Consider the following 13,057-nt stretch of genomic DNA (forward strand, 5'->3'; position numbering starts at 1 on the left):
TTTCTTGTGAGTTTACTTGTTTAATGGCTGTGCTCATTCCTGACTCAGGGAAAAGTCATTGCCACAGAGAAAACACATGTGCTAAACTTGAAATCAGATTAGAATTAGAAGAGGTTCATTGTAATCATCTCCGAATTAGGGAATTGTTGGGTTAGAACAAAGAGTTGAAAAAACACAACAGTGGCAAAGGGGGTGTTTAGAGGTGGGGGTGAGGAAGGGCACTCACCAAATGTCAATTCCAAAAAGGCAGCAAAAGGACAATTTTCTTTATAAAAATGAATCTAGGGATGGGTGTGTTTATGTCCTCTACATAAAAAGTGGAGGAAAATAAAGGAAGAAAAAAACCAAGAAGAAAGCACTAGGATTAGCAAAAAGAACTTTCTACTACGTTTGCTCATTAATCTGTGATTTCCTTTCTTTCCTCCTTCAGATTAAAAAAAATCTAAAAATAAAAAAAGAGAGTCCACAAACGCCTCTGCTTAGCGAAGGGCGGTACGAGCCGTCCAGGTCACCCCACTCCCCACAGCGCGGGACTCCGAACCTGGGGGCTTGCGGCGATTGCATTCTGTTTGAAAGCACCAAAGGAGCTCAGTTTTAAAAAGATATCTTCATAAAGTGAGGACTCCTTCTGTCTCACCAATATCAGCCTCAAGGTTTATCTCATAAGTTTGGATTTTCATGGATGGCGATTTCTTAAAGCGGAAGAGCCAAAGGCCAATGGGAAAGAGAGAGATCTAAACCCTACCAGCTCTTTTCTGGGAACACAACGGATTTCCAGTTCCCCTGAGGGCAGGTTGTCTTCCCTTCCTCCTCTTTTCCTGGCTTTACCCGCCCCACGTGGGACCCATTTACAAGATGGCACCCTAGCCTGGCGTTCAAAGCACTCTCTAGAACTGTCTTAATTTACTTTTCCATTGTCGCCTACTCCCGCTGCCTTAGGCTCACCCAGGATGCCTCCATCCTTCTCCAAACACAGATGGCACTTCTCTGATACTGTGTCCTCCTCCCTTTTTTTTAATTGAAGTATAATTGACGTACAGTATCGTATTAGTTTCAGGTGTCCATCATAGTGATTCCATACTCCTTTGCTCCGTCAGCCTGTGGCAAGTCTCAGCTCCACTGCTACCGTGTCTCTGGAATCTTCTCTACTCCCTCCACTGGACACTGGCTGGCCTGCCCTGTGTCCCGGACTCACTTTTCCACCTCTATGTGTCCTCATCACCACAGGATTGTTTTGTTAAAATATCACATGCACACACATATTTTCTATCTATCTATCATCTATCTATCTATCATCTATCATCTACCTCTCTCTCTCTCTCTATTTATCTGTCTCTATCTCTGTCCACACATGCACCCATACTCACACACATAAAAACATATGAGTGTGTATGTATGTGTATATACATATATATTATTTTTACACATAAAATTTTTTCCCGCTCCTCTGCTAAATTACAAGCTCCTCAGGGTCAGGAAGTAGCTGTAATTTATCTATATTTTGACTAAAGTGCCAAGACAGTGCCTGACACATAGCAGGTACTTAGTAAATTCTTATTGAATAAATAAATACTCACTTGAAGCCTCAAGTCTGAACTCACGAAAATCTTTCAATACCTCCAGACATTTAAAACCAATCAACGATAACAAAGATAGCAATTGTTTATCCCGGCAATTTTTGCAGACGAGCACCGAGTCAGATGAAAACATCATGGCCACGGCCAAAGCCCCGAGTGACTAGTGACACCCTCCTAGTGTGTGACAAAGGAAACCGAGGCACAGGGGACCCAGCAGTCTGCTGCTGGGTTATGACCACATGGGATAACGTACCTCAGTTTGATGGATTTAGGGTCAGTGAGAGATGCGGTCCAGCACTCGGTCTATGGTGTTCACAGGCCCCAAAGCCGGTGGCATAGCTAATTGTTGGGGGGCCCCGAGCATACAGGTCAGAGAGCAGCCCCCTCACCCTCTGCTGATGATCAATATGCTTTCTCCTGGGTGCTGAGATCAGGGGACTTTCTCTGCCCCTGGAGAGAGCAAAAAGAAGCAACTGATGGGCTGGTCCTGCATAATTGGTCCAGCGCATGCCAGGGGCCTTTTGTGTTAGCTTCTCACACACCAGGTCACAGGGATTCTCCCTATGACACGCCGTACACACTGCAGGGCCTGGGTGAGATGGGCAAGAATGACCAACCCCCAGGCTCTCTAACACTTGGGAACTAGCGCTGTTAAACCAGTTAGATCATCAAGCAGGTAGGGACTCTCATTGGTGGGTGGCACCCAAATCTTTGGGGGACCACTTGAGTAGCAGCTGTGGCACCCCTGAGGAACATCAGTCTTCAAAAAAAACAACGTGTTTCTGTTTTTAAAAAGTCCCAAAATGTTAAAGGTTAGCTAAATCTTTCTCTTGTAAAGATGACTTTGCACATTTCCTTATCCAATCCTTCTCACTGCGTCTGCCATCCGTTGGGGGATGGGACTCCATAATGTAAGACAGCCTCAGTGAGCTCAGAGAGGGGATATGGCTTCGAGGAAATAACCTGGGCTCTGGAGCCAGACAGGTTTCTGTCTCTGTGCCTTAAAGCTGTGTGGCTTTGGGTAAATGACCTAACCTCTCTGAGCCCAGTCTGCTCATGAGCTAAATTGGAAATACTAGTGCTTACTCTGTTGCACTCTGTTGGAGGACTGTTGTTGGGGTCACAGAGTAACAGTTCTGGAGTCAGACTACGCGGGTTGATTGCTGACCCCATATATTACAGCTGTTTGACCCTGGCCCTTCACTAACTCACATTCATCTTCCTTATTTCATCTGGAAAATGGGGATGAGAATGGTCCCTTCCTCACAAGATTGTGTGAAGGCTTAAATGAGATCATAGGTATGAGACACTTGGCACAGGGCAAGTGCTCAGGAAATGACAGCTATTCTTCTTAGATAATGTGCATCTTCATTAATAGGTGCCCAACTATTAAGAGGATGCTGAGGGCTGCTTACCATGCTGCCACAGCGGAGCAGTCGTAGTGGAGCAACGAGCTCCTGACGGCCCTGTCAGCCCGCAGTCATTCAGGAGAACCCCTGGCGTCTGCACAAGGCTGTCTTGTAGAGGTCTGGGCGGTCCAGTGGGAAATCAGGAGCTGATCACCGGCCTCCAGGCAAGGAGCTAACTGTTGAGCCTTTAGTTGCCCTGGGAGTAAAAAGTAAGGCGCCCCCAGATGGGACCTGCTGCCAGGCGCCCCAGGGATGCACATGGTCAGTGCTAAACCCTCGGGGGTTCAACCTGAAACCCGAACTTCTCCCCGAGGTGCAGCACCATCCTGCCAGTGTGGAGCCCCAGGGCCTGGAGCCAGCAGAGACCCGCAGAGCACTGGGGGAGCTGGCGGCCCCGCCAGTCTGCTACCCTTGTGTAGGAGAAGGCGGGGAGGATGAGCACATCCTGATCATGCTGGACCCTGGGGCTTGTCGTCGCTTCCCACTTAACCTCCCTGCAAATTGAGAAGCTCACTATGCTCCCTCTCCCGCTCGATTCCTCCTCAGAGGGGTTGGCGTCTGAATCTCCGTGAAGCATTCTTTCCTAGGTTGGCTCAAGGGTGAGGCCAGGATTCCGGGAACCTGGCAGGCTTTCAAAAAGTCATTCGTCCTTTCATTTGACAGATGGCTGTTGGTCACCTACCTGTGTGATGGCACCATGATGAGCACCTGGGGAGTGTAGAGGCTGAGGGTGTCGGCTGTGCGCCCAAGTGGCCGGTCACAGGGCACCTGGCCCCAGAGCACTCCTAGAACCCTGACCTTGACTTTGAAGATGCCCCTGGGATCCGGCTGGAAGACTGCCTTGTAGATGAGATTGCCTACGGAGGGGTCTTTTTAGTTTTTCTTTAATTAAACCTCCTTGGATGTGGTCCAAGAATGGCCTGCCTTAACCAGAACTTGACTCTATAATATTATTATGTGAAATTCCTCGGTGCCTTAAAGCCTTCCCTTATACCCCCTCACAGCTCCATTTCAGGCTCTGGTAGGCTATTTGCTGGAGGTCTATTTCCTGACTATTGTGATCAGAGGCCAGAAACCCAGCCACTAACCAGGTCCCACGCATGTTGTCTGCAGCAGTTCCGACAGACGTGCCAGCTTTGATGTAAGAACAAAAGTAAAAATAAATAAATACAATAAAATCCAGGGCTTAGGTAAGCCCTCGAGACTGCAGTGCTCTTCGGAGACGTAGGACAGCCACATGGCTGTGACTCATGGGCAAGGCAGCATCCCGTGGACCTGATAATGCTGGAGACGGAGGTGTTCCCCTGAAATGAACGTCCACACACCTGACATACCCTCCTTAAAGACAAAGCACCTTTATCTTTGTATCCCCAACACCCGACACACCCAGTAAAACTCCAAACAATTTGCTGAAAGATTTCTTCCTTCTCAATAGGCACTCCTGCACCGCCCCCATTCAGATCCCTCTCCCATCTTGCCTCCCTCTCTGTCTGCACATCCCCTTAGAAAGCCCTCTTTGCCCCTCCATCCATTAAGCCTTTTTGGCTCCCTTGTCTGCTACCCTCCTGTCTTACGTGGACTGCCCCCTCCATGAAGAGACCTACTACTCGGAAAGAGTGGTACTTGTTTAAGCCCCCTTCCTCCTTTCTGAAATGGAGACTTTGCTTATTCTCAAAAGCTGGCGCCTCTTGTGCTGTTCCTATGTGGAAGGAACATGTGGTCAGGAGGAGAAAAAAGGCTCTGGAATAGTGATTTCCATAATTATGCTTCCCAAGCCTTCGCCACCATTCAGCTGACAGTCTTCTTTCTCCCCTGCCAAGTGGGCTTGCTCTGGCTCTCTCTTATACACACCCCCCCAGCCCCTAACCCTGCTCTTTCAAACACACCAGCACTCTCACATTTCACAATAAGTAAATGGTTAAAAAAAAAAAAAAAAAACTCCATTTTCTTTCTCGTGCAGCAGATGGCAGGTCTCAGGAACGTGGTGGAAATGAGGCTTTCTGATTTTCTAATAAATTTCAGCATCTCACACAAAAAGCACAAGCTCATTTTGATTCTGATGTTAAGTACCATATGGCATATCATTCGTGGGCCGTGGTAGCCCCATCCTCAGGGTGACAAGGAAGGGGGGATCTTTCCTAGAACAACGAGACTGAGCTGGTATGGACCAATTGGATTCCTCGGTGAATACCATTTGATAATAATATTGTATATGGCAGTGGAGCAATTATCCCTCTTTTATGGTATGTGTTAATTTTCCCTGCCAGTTTTCCTAATTACAACTGCCACCCAAGGGAGTACTTTTTGTAAATACTCTGTAAACATTTGAAAAGACATAGGCAGTGTGTGCACGAGCAAAAACGTCCCTGGATTTTGAAACTGTCTAGAAAATTGGCTGACGTTTTATATATTTTTCAATGGCATAGACAGCCAGTGAGGATCTTGCAGTATATGGAAATTCCCTTCTATTGCCCATGACATGATGGGCCTTCCTGCCCATTCTGAGATCGTTGTTCTGAGGGACATTTTTCACTGTTACCTTTATCGATCTTCAGTGTGCAGTTTCGTGAATTTTGACAAATGTCTACCCCTGTGTAACTCACACCCTAATAAATAGAGCATCTCCATCACCACAGAAAGTTCCTTCTGGCCCTTTCTACGTCAGCAACCTCCCAACAGCTGTTCTGATGACCATCTCTAAAGCTTAGTTTCACTTGCTCTTGAACTTCATATGAATCGAATCATACAGTATGTTCTCTTCTGTGTCTGGCTTCTCAACTTTTAACCCATGGTTGGTGCATTGAAGAGTCAAACATCATTCCCCAAATTTGACATAATTCTGTAAACACAGACATATTTCCTATGATAAGGGGCAAGGGCGAGATGCCAGAGGGAGGTCACTAGAGCAAATCTCTATAGTTTGAGGAAAGAAATGAGAGGGAGAGTGCAAGCAAAGAGTATCAGGGAAGAAAATATTCTCTGATAAAACATAACCACTATCTGGTTGGTTTGTTGCATTTCTCGAACCGTGGCTGCTGTACTCTCGGTGGGGACCCCTAGCGTCAATATGGGGCTCCCAGTCCACCCCAGGCTTCCCAGCCTCAGAGCTGCAACTGGCTTCCTAGCCGGGCCTAAAGCAGCAGGACCACGAGGTGGGATGTGGCCCAACTGCGGGGCTCCCAGAGGCCCTTCTGATCAGAACTATCCCCCACGTGGGCCTGTCCGCTGTCTGAAATTCTCACTGCTTTTGACTGCAGCTGTGAAAATTTCTGCCAAAATGAAAACAGCGTCTCTTCCTTTGGCTGATGAGATCAGCTAGTATTCACCTGGCTTGCTAAGAGCGAAGGAGACATAGAAGAGATCAACTTGGATGTGTGTGCATCAGAGAGCTGAGAGAGAGATCAGTCCAAGGTGCCGAGTGCTCTCGGAGAGGCGGCCTCTGCACGGACAGCAAAGGGAGGCCCTGGACCGTGGAGGAGAGATGAAAGTGAGTTCAACTCTACGCACATGGCAGGGGGTACCGGGTGGACTTGATCTTCTCCCTTCAGGGGACTCATATCTCATTGAAAGATGGCTCGTGGTACGGATGACATGGCTAAAGGCAGAACTGTGATCTGGAGCCAGATTGCTTTCAGGCACAGTGTCATATTTGGAACTTCAGCACACAGAACAACAGGGTCACCTATCAGTAAGAATCTTCAGGAAAAAATTTCCAGAAGACAGGGCGGTTTATTTTCTAAATGTTCATCGTAAGTGCTTGTTGTCCTCTTGTCACACTAGCTGTGATGATAACAGCTCACTTCCACCAAGCCTCACCGTGGGCCCAGCCCAAAGCACCGAGGATGGACCACATGAAATTGCCGCTCTTGTAGGTCAAAGACTGCTAAATATTGGCAATTTCATCTGGTTCTGCTTCATATTAATTCACTCTTCCCACAGTCCTATAAGGTAGGTTCTATTACCAATCACCCTCTTTAAAGAGGACAACATCGAGGTACAGAGAGTTAAGTAGCTTCCTTCGGGTGCCAAAACTAGTTAGTGACAGGGCTGGTATTCAAACTCCGGCCCACGTCTTATGTAGCCTCCAAGAAAAGGATAAAAACGGTGGGTAATAACCCCTCCCTTTTTTCTGGAAGAAGCTGAGGCCTGTCTTGTGTCAGGTGGTTATCTTCAGAAAAATCTCTTTTTCCAGGAAAGTCAAAACTCTGGCTCAGGTGGGTCCACTTTTTTTCACCCCCCTCGCTGGCAGATGACCTTTTACGTTGTACGCAGAACTGGTGCAATGTGACAAAAGAATCCTGAAAAATGGTCTCTGAATGGAGACCTCCGGGTCCTTTGATTTCAAACCAGAGCCTTCCCCTTAGTTCTGAGGAACCCAGAAAGAATTGAGGCTTTTCCTAAGGTGTGGCAACCAGTTAATGGACCCAGCTCACCTCGCCATCCCTAATAGTCGCACGCTCGGTGGCGATGGTTGTATCTGTGTCATTCTGAGAAGACGGCATGCCTTTTTCTCTTTCGGTTTGAATTTCAAATCTTCAGCGATACATAGAGGACCTGCGGAATTGCTAAGCGTGAAGCGCCACCGTGTGGCCAAATGACCACATACCAACAGGCTGCTGTGTAATTAATTCCTCCACCAGAAGCGAAGCGGTGTTATGTGGCTTTGATGAGGCCCACAAATCCTCATCAGGTGGAGAAACGCGGCTCAGAGCACTGGGCTCAGGTTTGAGTCCTTCCTCTGGGAGTGGTACCCAGGGTCTGAATTAATCATGAAAAACTCATTCTTCTTCCCCAAGTAGTAATTCCCTTCAGTGTAAAATGGGGCTATGATCTTCAGGGGTGGCCGCCCAGGTATGGCAAAGTGAAGACACAGGTGCCTTTACACGTTACATACAGGAACCAGGCAGGACTGGAGATGAGGAGTCCTAGGATGGCTGTGGCCCTCCCAGGAGGGCTCATTTAAGACGGAATTCAGCAACCTTCAAATCTAACCTAATTGCGACTTTCGTTTAATTTTGGGAAAAGCTGCAAAGAAATCAGGAGATCTGGGGGCCATATGTGGAGGAGGCGTGACAATAAAGGATTATCACATTGTAACCAACTGACCATAACTTGCATATCGATGCTTTTCAAGAGCCCATGTTCATATTGATTGTGCGCTTGCTGTGTGCCGGCCTCTGTACTGAGTGCTCGACGTGCACTATCATGTTAGGTGCTCATAATGCCCCATGAAGCAGACGCTCGTGCTTGGCTGTGCTGGACCGTTTTATGACTGGACACAGGCTGAGAGCGGTTGAGTAGCACCCCAAGGCCACGAGTGGAGGGGCTGAGATTCCAGCCAGACCTCTGACCACAGAGCCCCCTCTTCACCTCACGTTGGTTCAGTGCTGTCTTCTTCCAGTTTTTTTCAGGAGGCTGTAGTTTCTCCAATTATGTCCAAAACATTTTAGGATTTCTCTTTTACAGTTATTTTCAGAGTTTGTGGCAAAATTTTTGACTATTCTAGGTGATGGCAAATCATCATCCTTCATATGACAATAGTTAACAGTTCCTACAGACCAGATATTAAACAGGTATAAATCATGTAATCCTCAGCATAACACTGTAGGTTAAGAACTATCATCATCATGCCCAAGTCACATTTGAGAAATAGGAGGCGTAGATAGTCTACGTCACCTGCCCACATTTGCACAGCCTGGGCTCCAGGGTCTGCAGAGGGCCGCCAGGTGACAGTGGGTAGTTTGCTCATTGGATGAGGAGCCGTGAGGAGCCTGAAGCACACCCCACCCTCATCTGATGCGGGCCAGAGGCCACCTAGGGGAAGGGATGCCTAAGTCACTGCCGCTGCCTGCAGGGTCCCGGCGAGCCTGGTCCACTACACTCCACTGCCTCTCAGGAGGGCTTGAGTTTTAGAAACAGCGGAAAGGGGCCGGCCCGTGGCTTAGCGGTTAAGTGCGTGCGCTCCGCTGCTGGCGGCCCTGGTTCAGATCCCGGGCGCGCACCGACGCACCACTTCTCCGGCCATGCTGAGGCCGCGTCCCATGTACAGCAACTAGAAGGATGTGCATCTATGACATACAACTATCTACTGGGGCTTTGGGGGGAAAAATAAATAAATAAAAAATTAAAAAAAAAAACAAGAAACAGCGGAAAGCAATCTGGAGCTGGGTCTTGTGGTTAGGTCGGTGAACTCTCGGTGTAGACAATACCATTGTGAAACCAAATCAAGACTGCTTTCCTCCCCTGGAGTGGCACATCCCTGCGGGCCTGCACCCCTCCCCCTCCCACTACCTGTGCTCCATCTTCCAACCTTAGAGCATTTTCTGCACCTACTTAGCCTGCTTCTCCTCACACTGCCATGCTCCTTCTCTTCCTAGGTGCTAAATGTTGGGGTACCCGGGCCTGGCCCTCCACCTCCCTCTCCTCTTAGAGCTCCCCTCAGTACCTAGGGAGCACATCTCCCCAGGGCTTCAGATGCCATGTCTATGCAGGCTGCTCCCAGTTCTCTGCTTCTAGATCCAACCGCTCCCCTGAGCTCGATAGATGTCTAATTTCCCACCTGACAGCCCCCCCTTGGAAGTCTATAGAAAGCTCCAAGTTAATGCATCCAAAATAGAACTTTCGATTTCCCTCCACCCCCACAAACACCCCTGCTAACCAGCCCCTCCCTTACTCAATTCAATAAATGGTACCTCCGGCTAAAACCCCATATCTCCGTATCTATAAGTTCTACTGCAGGGTTTATCCTAAACCCAATCATCTTAAATTGCCCCATTCCTCCCACCCCGGCCCCAGCTGGCACCACCTCTTGTCTGGACCACCTCAGAGCTACCCGGCCGGTTTCCCAAATTTTCCTTTGGACCCTACAGTCAAATCCCCACCCAACAGCCAGAATCGTCTTTTAGAAACTAAATCAGATTATGTTACTCAGGACCCTCCAGGGACCACCCAGCACAGTCCCTTCTGAATCCTCAAGGTCCCACTGCTGCCGTCCTGCCTCTGGGCCTTTAAGCGGGCTCCTGCCTTTGCCAGTTCTTCTCCTGGTCTCGCTTCATCCCTCACTCATTCAGGTCTCTGTCCAAGTATCACCTCCTCTGAGAGGCTTCCCCTGACTCACACCCCACCTCCTGCCTCTCCACTCTCTCTCTCCTTCTCCCTTTTACTTCACCGCATTCATCATTACCTGACACTTGATTATATTTAAATATACATGATATAATTTCTCATTGCTTACTGCCTGTACACCACCTCCCTCAGATTTCTAAGCTCTGAAGGCCGGGATCTTGTCTTGTTCTACTCTCAGGGCCTGGAAGAGTTCTGGACAAACATGGGCGCTCCATAATATAATTCCTGAGGAATAAATTAAATTTGAACTCCCTCGCATGTGCCTGCTCCCTCCAGCACAGGGCCCTTGCCGGTGACGTTTCCTCAGCCTGAATCTCTCTCTGCAGCCCCCCACACTTTACATTTTGACACCTCCTATTCCCTTACAGATCTCAGCTCACTGGCGTTTCATTCATTTATGCAATCTGTCAGTCAGTCACTCGGTCAACAAAGAGTTGTTGGTGTGGCCATTGTTCTCGGCACTGGGGATAAAGCGTGGACAGAACAGACTTCACTACTGTCCTTATGGAGCTCATGGTCTAATGGGGGCGTAGACGTGTGTGTGTGTGGGTGTGTGTGTGTAGCCATATATTAGATCACCGTAAACACAGTGCAGCCAGCTAAAGCACAGTAGAGATTAAGAGCAGTGGTGGTTGAGATAGAGTGCTCAGGAAAGGCCTCTCTGAGGAGGTGACATTTGGGTATTCGAGTGTCACAAATGAAGCCATGCAGAATCTAGAAAGTCCTCCCCAAGCCACCCTGCCCGACTAGCTCAGACGCCCTCATACAAGTTCCCCGTGACACCACGGGCCTCCCTCACCGCACTTACCACAATTCCGATACACGTGCCTTGGTGTAATCCTTTGATTAACGTCTGTCTCCCTCCAGACTGGAATCTCCGCGAGAGGCTCTGTTTGTGTCATGTCCCCAGACACAGGGCTGGGACACAGTACATGCTCAACATTCTTTGTCAAATGACAAATAAATGGATAAACAAACGTGGGCAATCTCCCAAGAGAGTGTCCAGCAGGCTCTGGCATCCTCTGTGGCCTGTGCGGTCAATCAAAATGGCTACGTGAATTGATTCACAAAGTGTGTCTTCCCAAACTCTCCTCTCACCGCCACCACACACTGCCTGCTCCTTTCAAGGAGAGCTGCCCAGACCCAGGGTGTTGATAAAGAACTGGGGGTCCCAGGCACCCCGTGTTTGATCAGGGGGGTGGATGCCTGGAACAGCTGGAAGCAGATATCACTGGAGGGTGCATATGAACCACATGGGGACCACGGGCACGATCTACTACAGAAGAAAGATCTGGGGCTTGACAACCTCTCTTCCCGAGGCTCTGGAAGCTTGGATCGGTTTAACCCCACAACGTTTAGGGGGCTATCCTCTGGACTCACCCCCCACAATTGTACTGCATCTTCTGAGAGTTCTGCTCTCCACTCTCCAGCTCAAGACCAGATAATGCTCAAGTCTAGATCCCCATCAGATCAACTCCATACTCCTCTTTTGACATCCCCCCGTCTATCCAATCTGGCTTCTCATGGCTGCACAGTAGAAACCCTGCCCGTCAGTCAAGGATGTCCCCTTACTATCCACTACCCTTCCCGTTGACTGTCCTGACGACTGTCCTTTGGTGTGCTGTTCCCCCTCGTGGAGTGCCAGCCTTCAGCAACCCTCTGCTCAAGTCTAAGTCTATCTTTCAAGGCTCCACTTCTGCCACGGAGTTCTTCCCGGACACCTCAAGCTAAGTGGGCCTCTCCCTTCACAGAACTCCTCTGGTAGGTGGACAGAGGCTCTTGAGGAAGCAGTAGGTGCTCAGCGCGGTTTATCTGTTTGTCGTAGCTTCCCCCTTTTGGACGACCAATTGTCGAAGGGCTGAAAGTGTGTCTTATACTATTTTGCTTGGCACATCACAGTTGTTTAATAAAGACCAGATGGATGGATTGAAGGGAAACATCACTCTTGACCAGCAGCAATATTTATAGACCTGCTGTCCATGCCTCACCTTACAGGATCGAAGTGCTAGGTTTTTCTGCTTGGGAATTTTGTACAATTGAAAAATCTTTTGGAAAGAAGAACCTATCAGACAAGACAGAATTTCACTTTACCAAAATTACCAGGTAGCAGCTAAAACCAAAGGAATTCGGAAATGACAACTAAGTCGGAGTTAGCTATGAATATTGGGCTCTTATAGTCAAGCTTTAAAAAAATTGGGCTAGGTTGATAAGAAGGACTAGAACATCTTGTGATACTATGTGTAGTAGGCTGAAAAATGGCTTCCCAAGATGTCTACATCCTAATTCCTGGAATGTTCCTTTTACAGCAAAAGGGACTTTGCAAATTTGCTTGAGTTTGGGATCTTGAGATGGAAAGATTATCCCGGATTATCCACGTGGGACTGACATAATCACAAATATCCTTATAAGAGGGAGGCAGGAGATCAGAGTGACTAGTTGGAGATGTGACGAGAGAAGCAAAAAGTTGGGGTGATGCAAGGAAGGGGTCACAAGCCAAGGAATGCAGGCAGCCTCTGGAAGCTGGAAAGGGAAGGAAATGGATTCTCCCTTCAAAGCCTCCAGAGGAGCCAACCCTGCCCACACCTTGACTTATTCCAGTGAGACTGATTTTGGATCTTCTGTCTTCTAGACTATAAGAGAATAAATTTGTGTTGTTTTAAGGCCCTAAATTTATGGTAATTTGTTACCTCAGCAACAGGAAACTAATCTACCATGAAAAGGCCGTCCGTGATGAGGGGAATGCAGTCTCCTGTTAGAATGACTCTGTGTCTAAGAGTGGGCACCAGAAAGCTCTGTACTGGCAGCCATGTTCTCTGTTGCCTAGCAACCAGGCAAAGGCTGGGTATACAGGTTCAAACTAAAAGCCCCCAGGTGTCTTCCTCTGTGAAGAAGACATTTTGTGGTGAGAGCTATAAACCAAGCGCTAAAAAACAAGCAAGATGCCAG

At 48.3% G+C, this 13,057-nt stretch overlaps 1 protein-coding gene across 1 annotated transcript in view; it reads right to left on the bottom strand.

The window, feature by feature from the left end:
• LOC101405522 (guanylate cyclase soluble subunit beta-2-like) overlaps positions 1-7,488 on the bottom strand; it is a 70,725-nt gene extending 63,237 nt beyond the window's left edge. Inside the window, 1 exon segment of the mRNA XM_087435745.1 lies at positions 7,420-7,488. Coding sequence (XP_087291871.1) covers positions 7,420-7,488 — 69 coding nt within the window.
• Positions 7,489-13,057: the final 5,569 nt, after the last annotated feature.

Source organism: Ceratotherium simum, chromosome 10 (assembly GCF_057802395.1).
Source record: "Ceratotherium simum simum isolate JZ-2026a chromosome 10, ASM5780239v1, whole genome shotgun sequence".
NCBI lineage: Eukaryota > Metazoa > Chordata > Mammalia > Perissodactyla > Rhinocerotidae > Ceratotherium > Ceratotherium simum.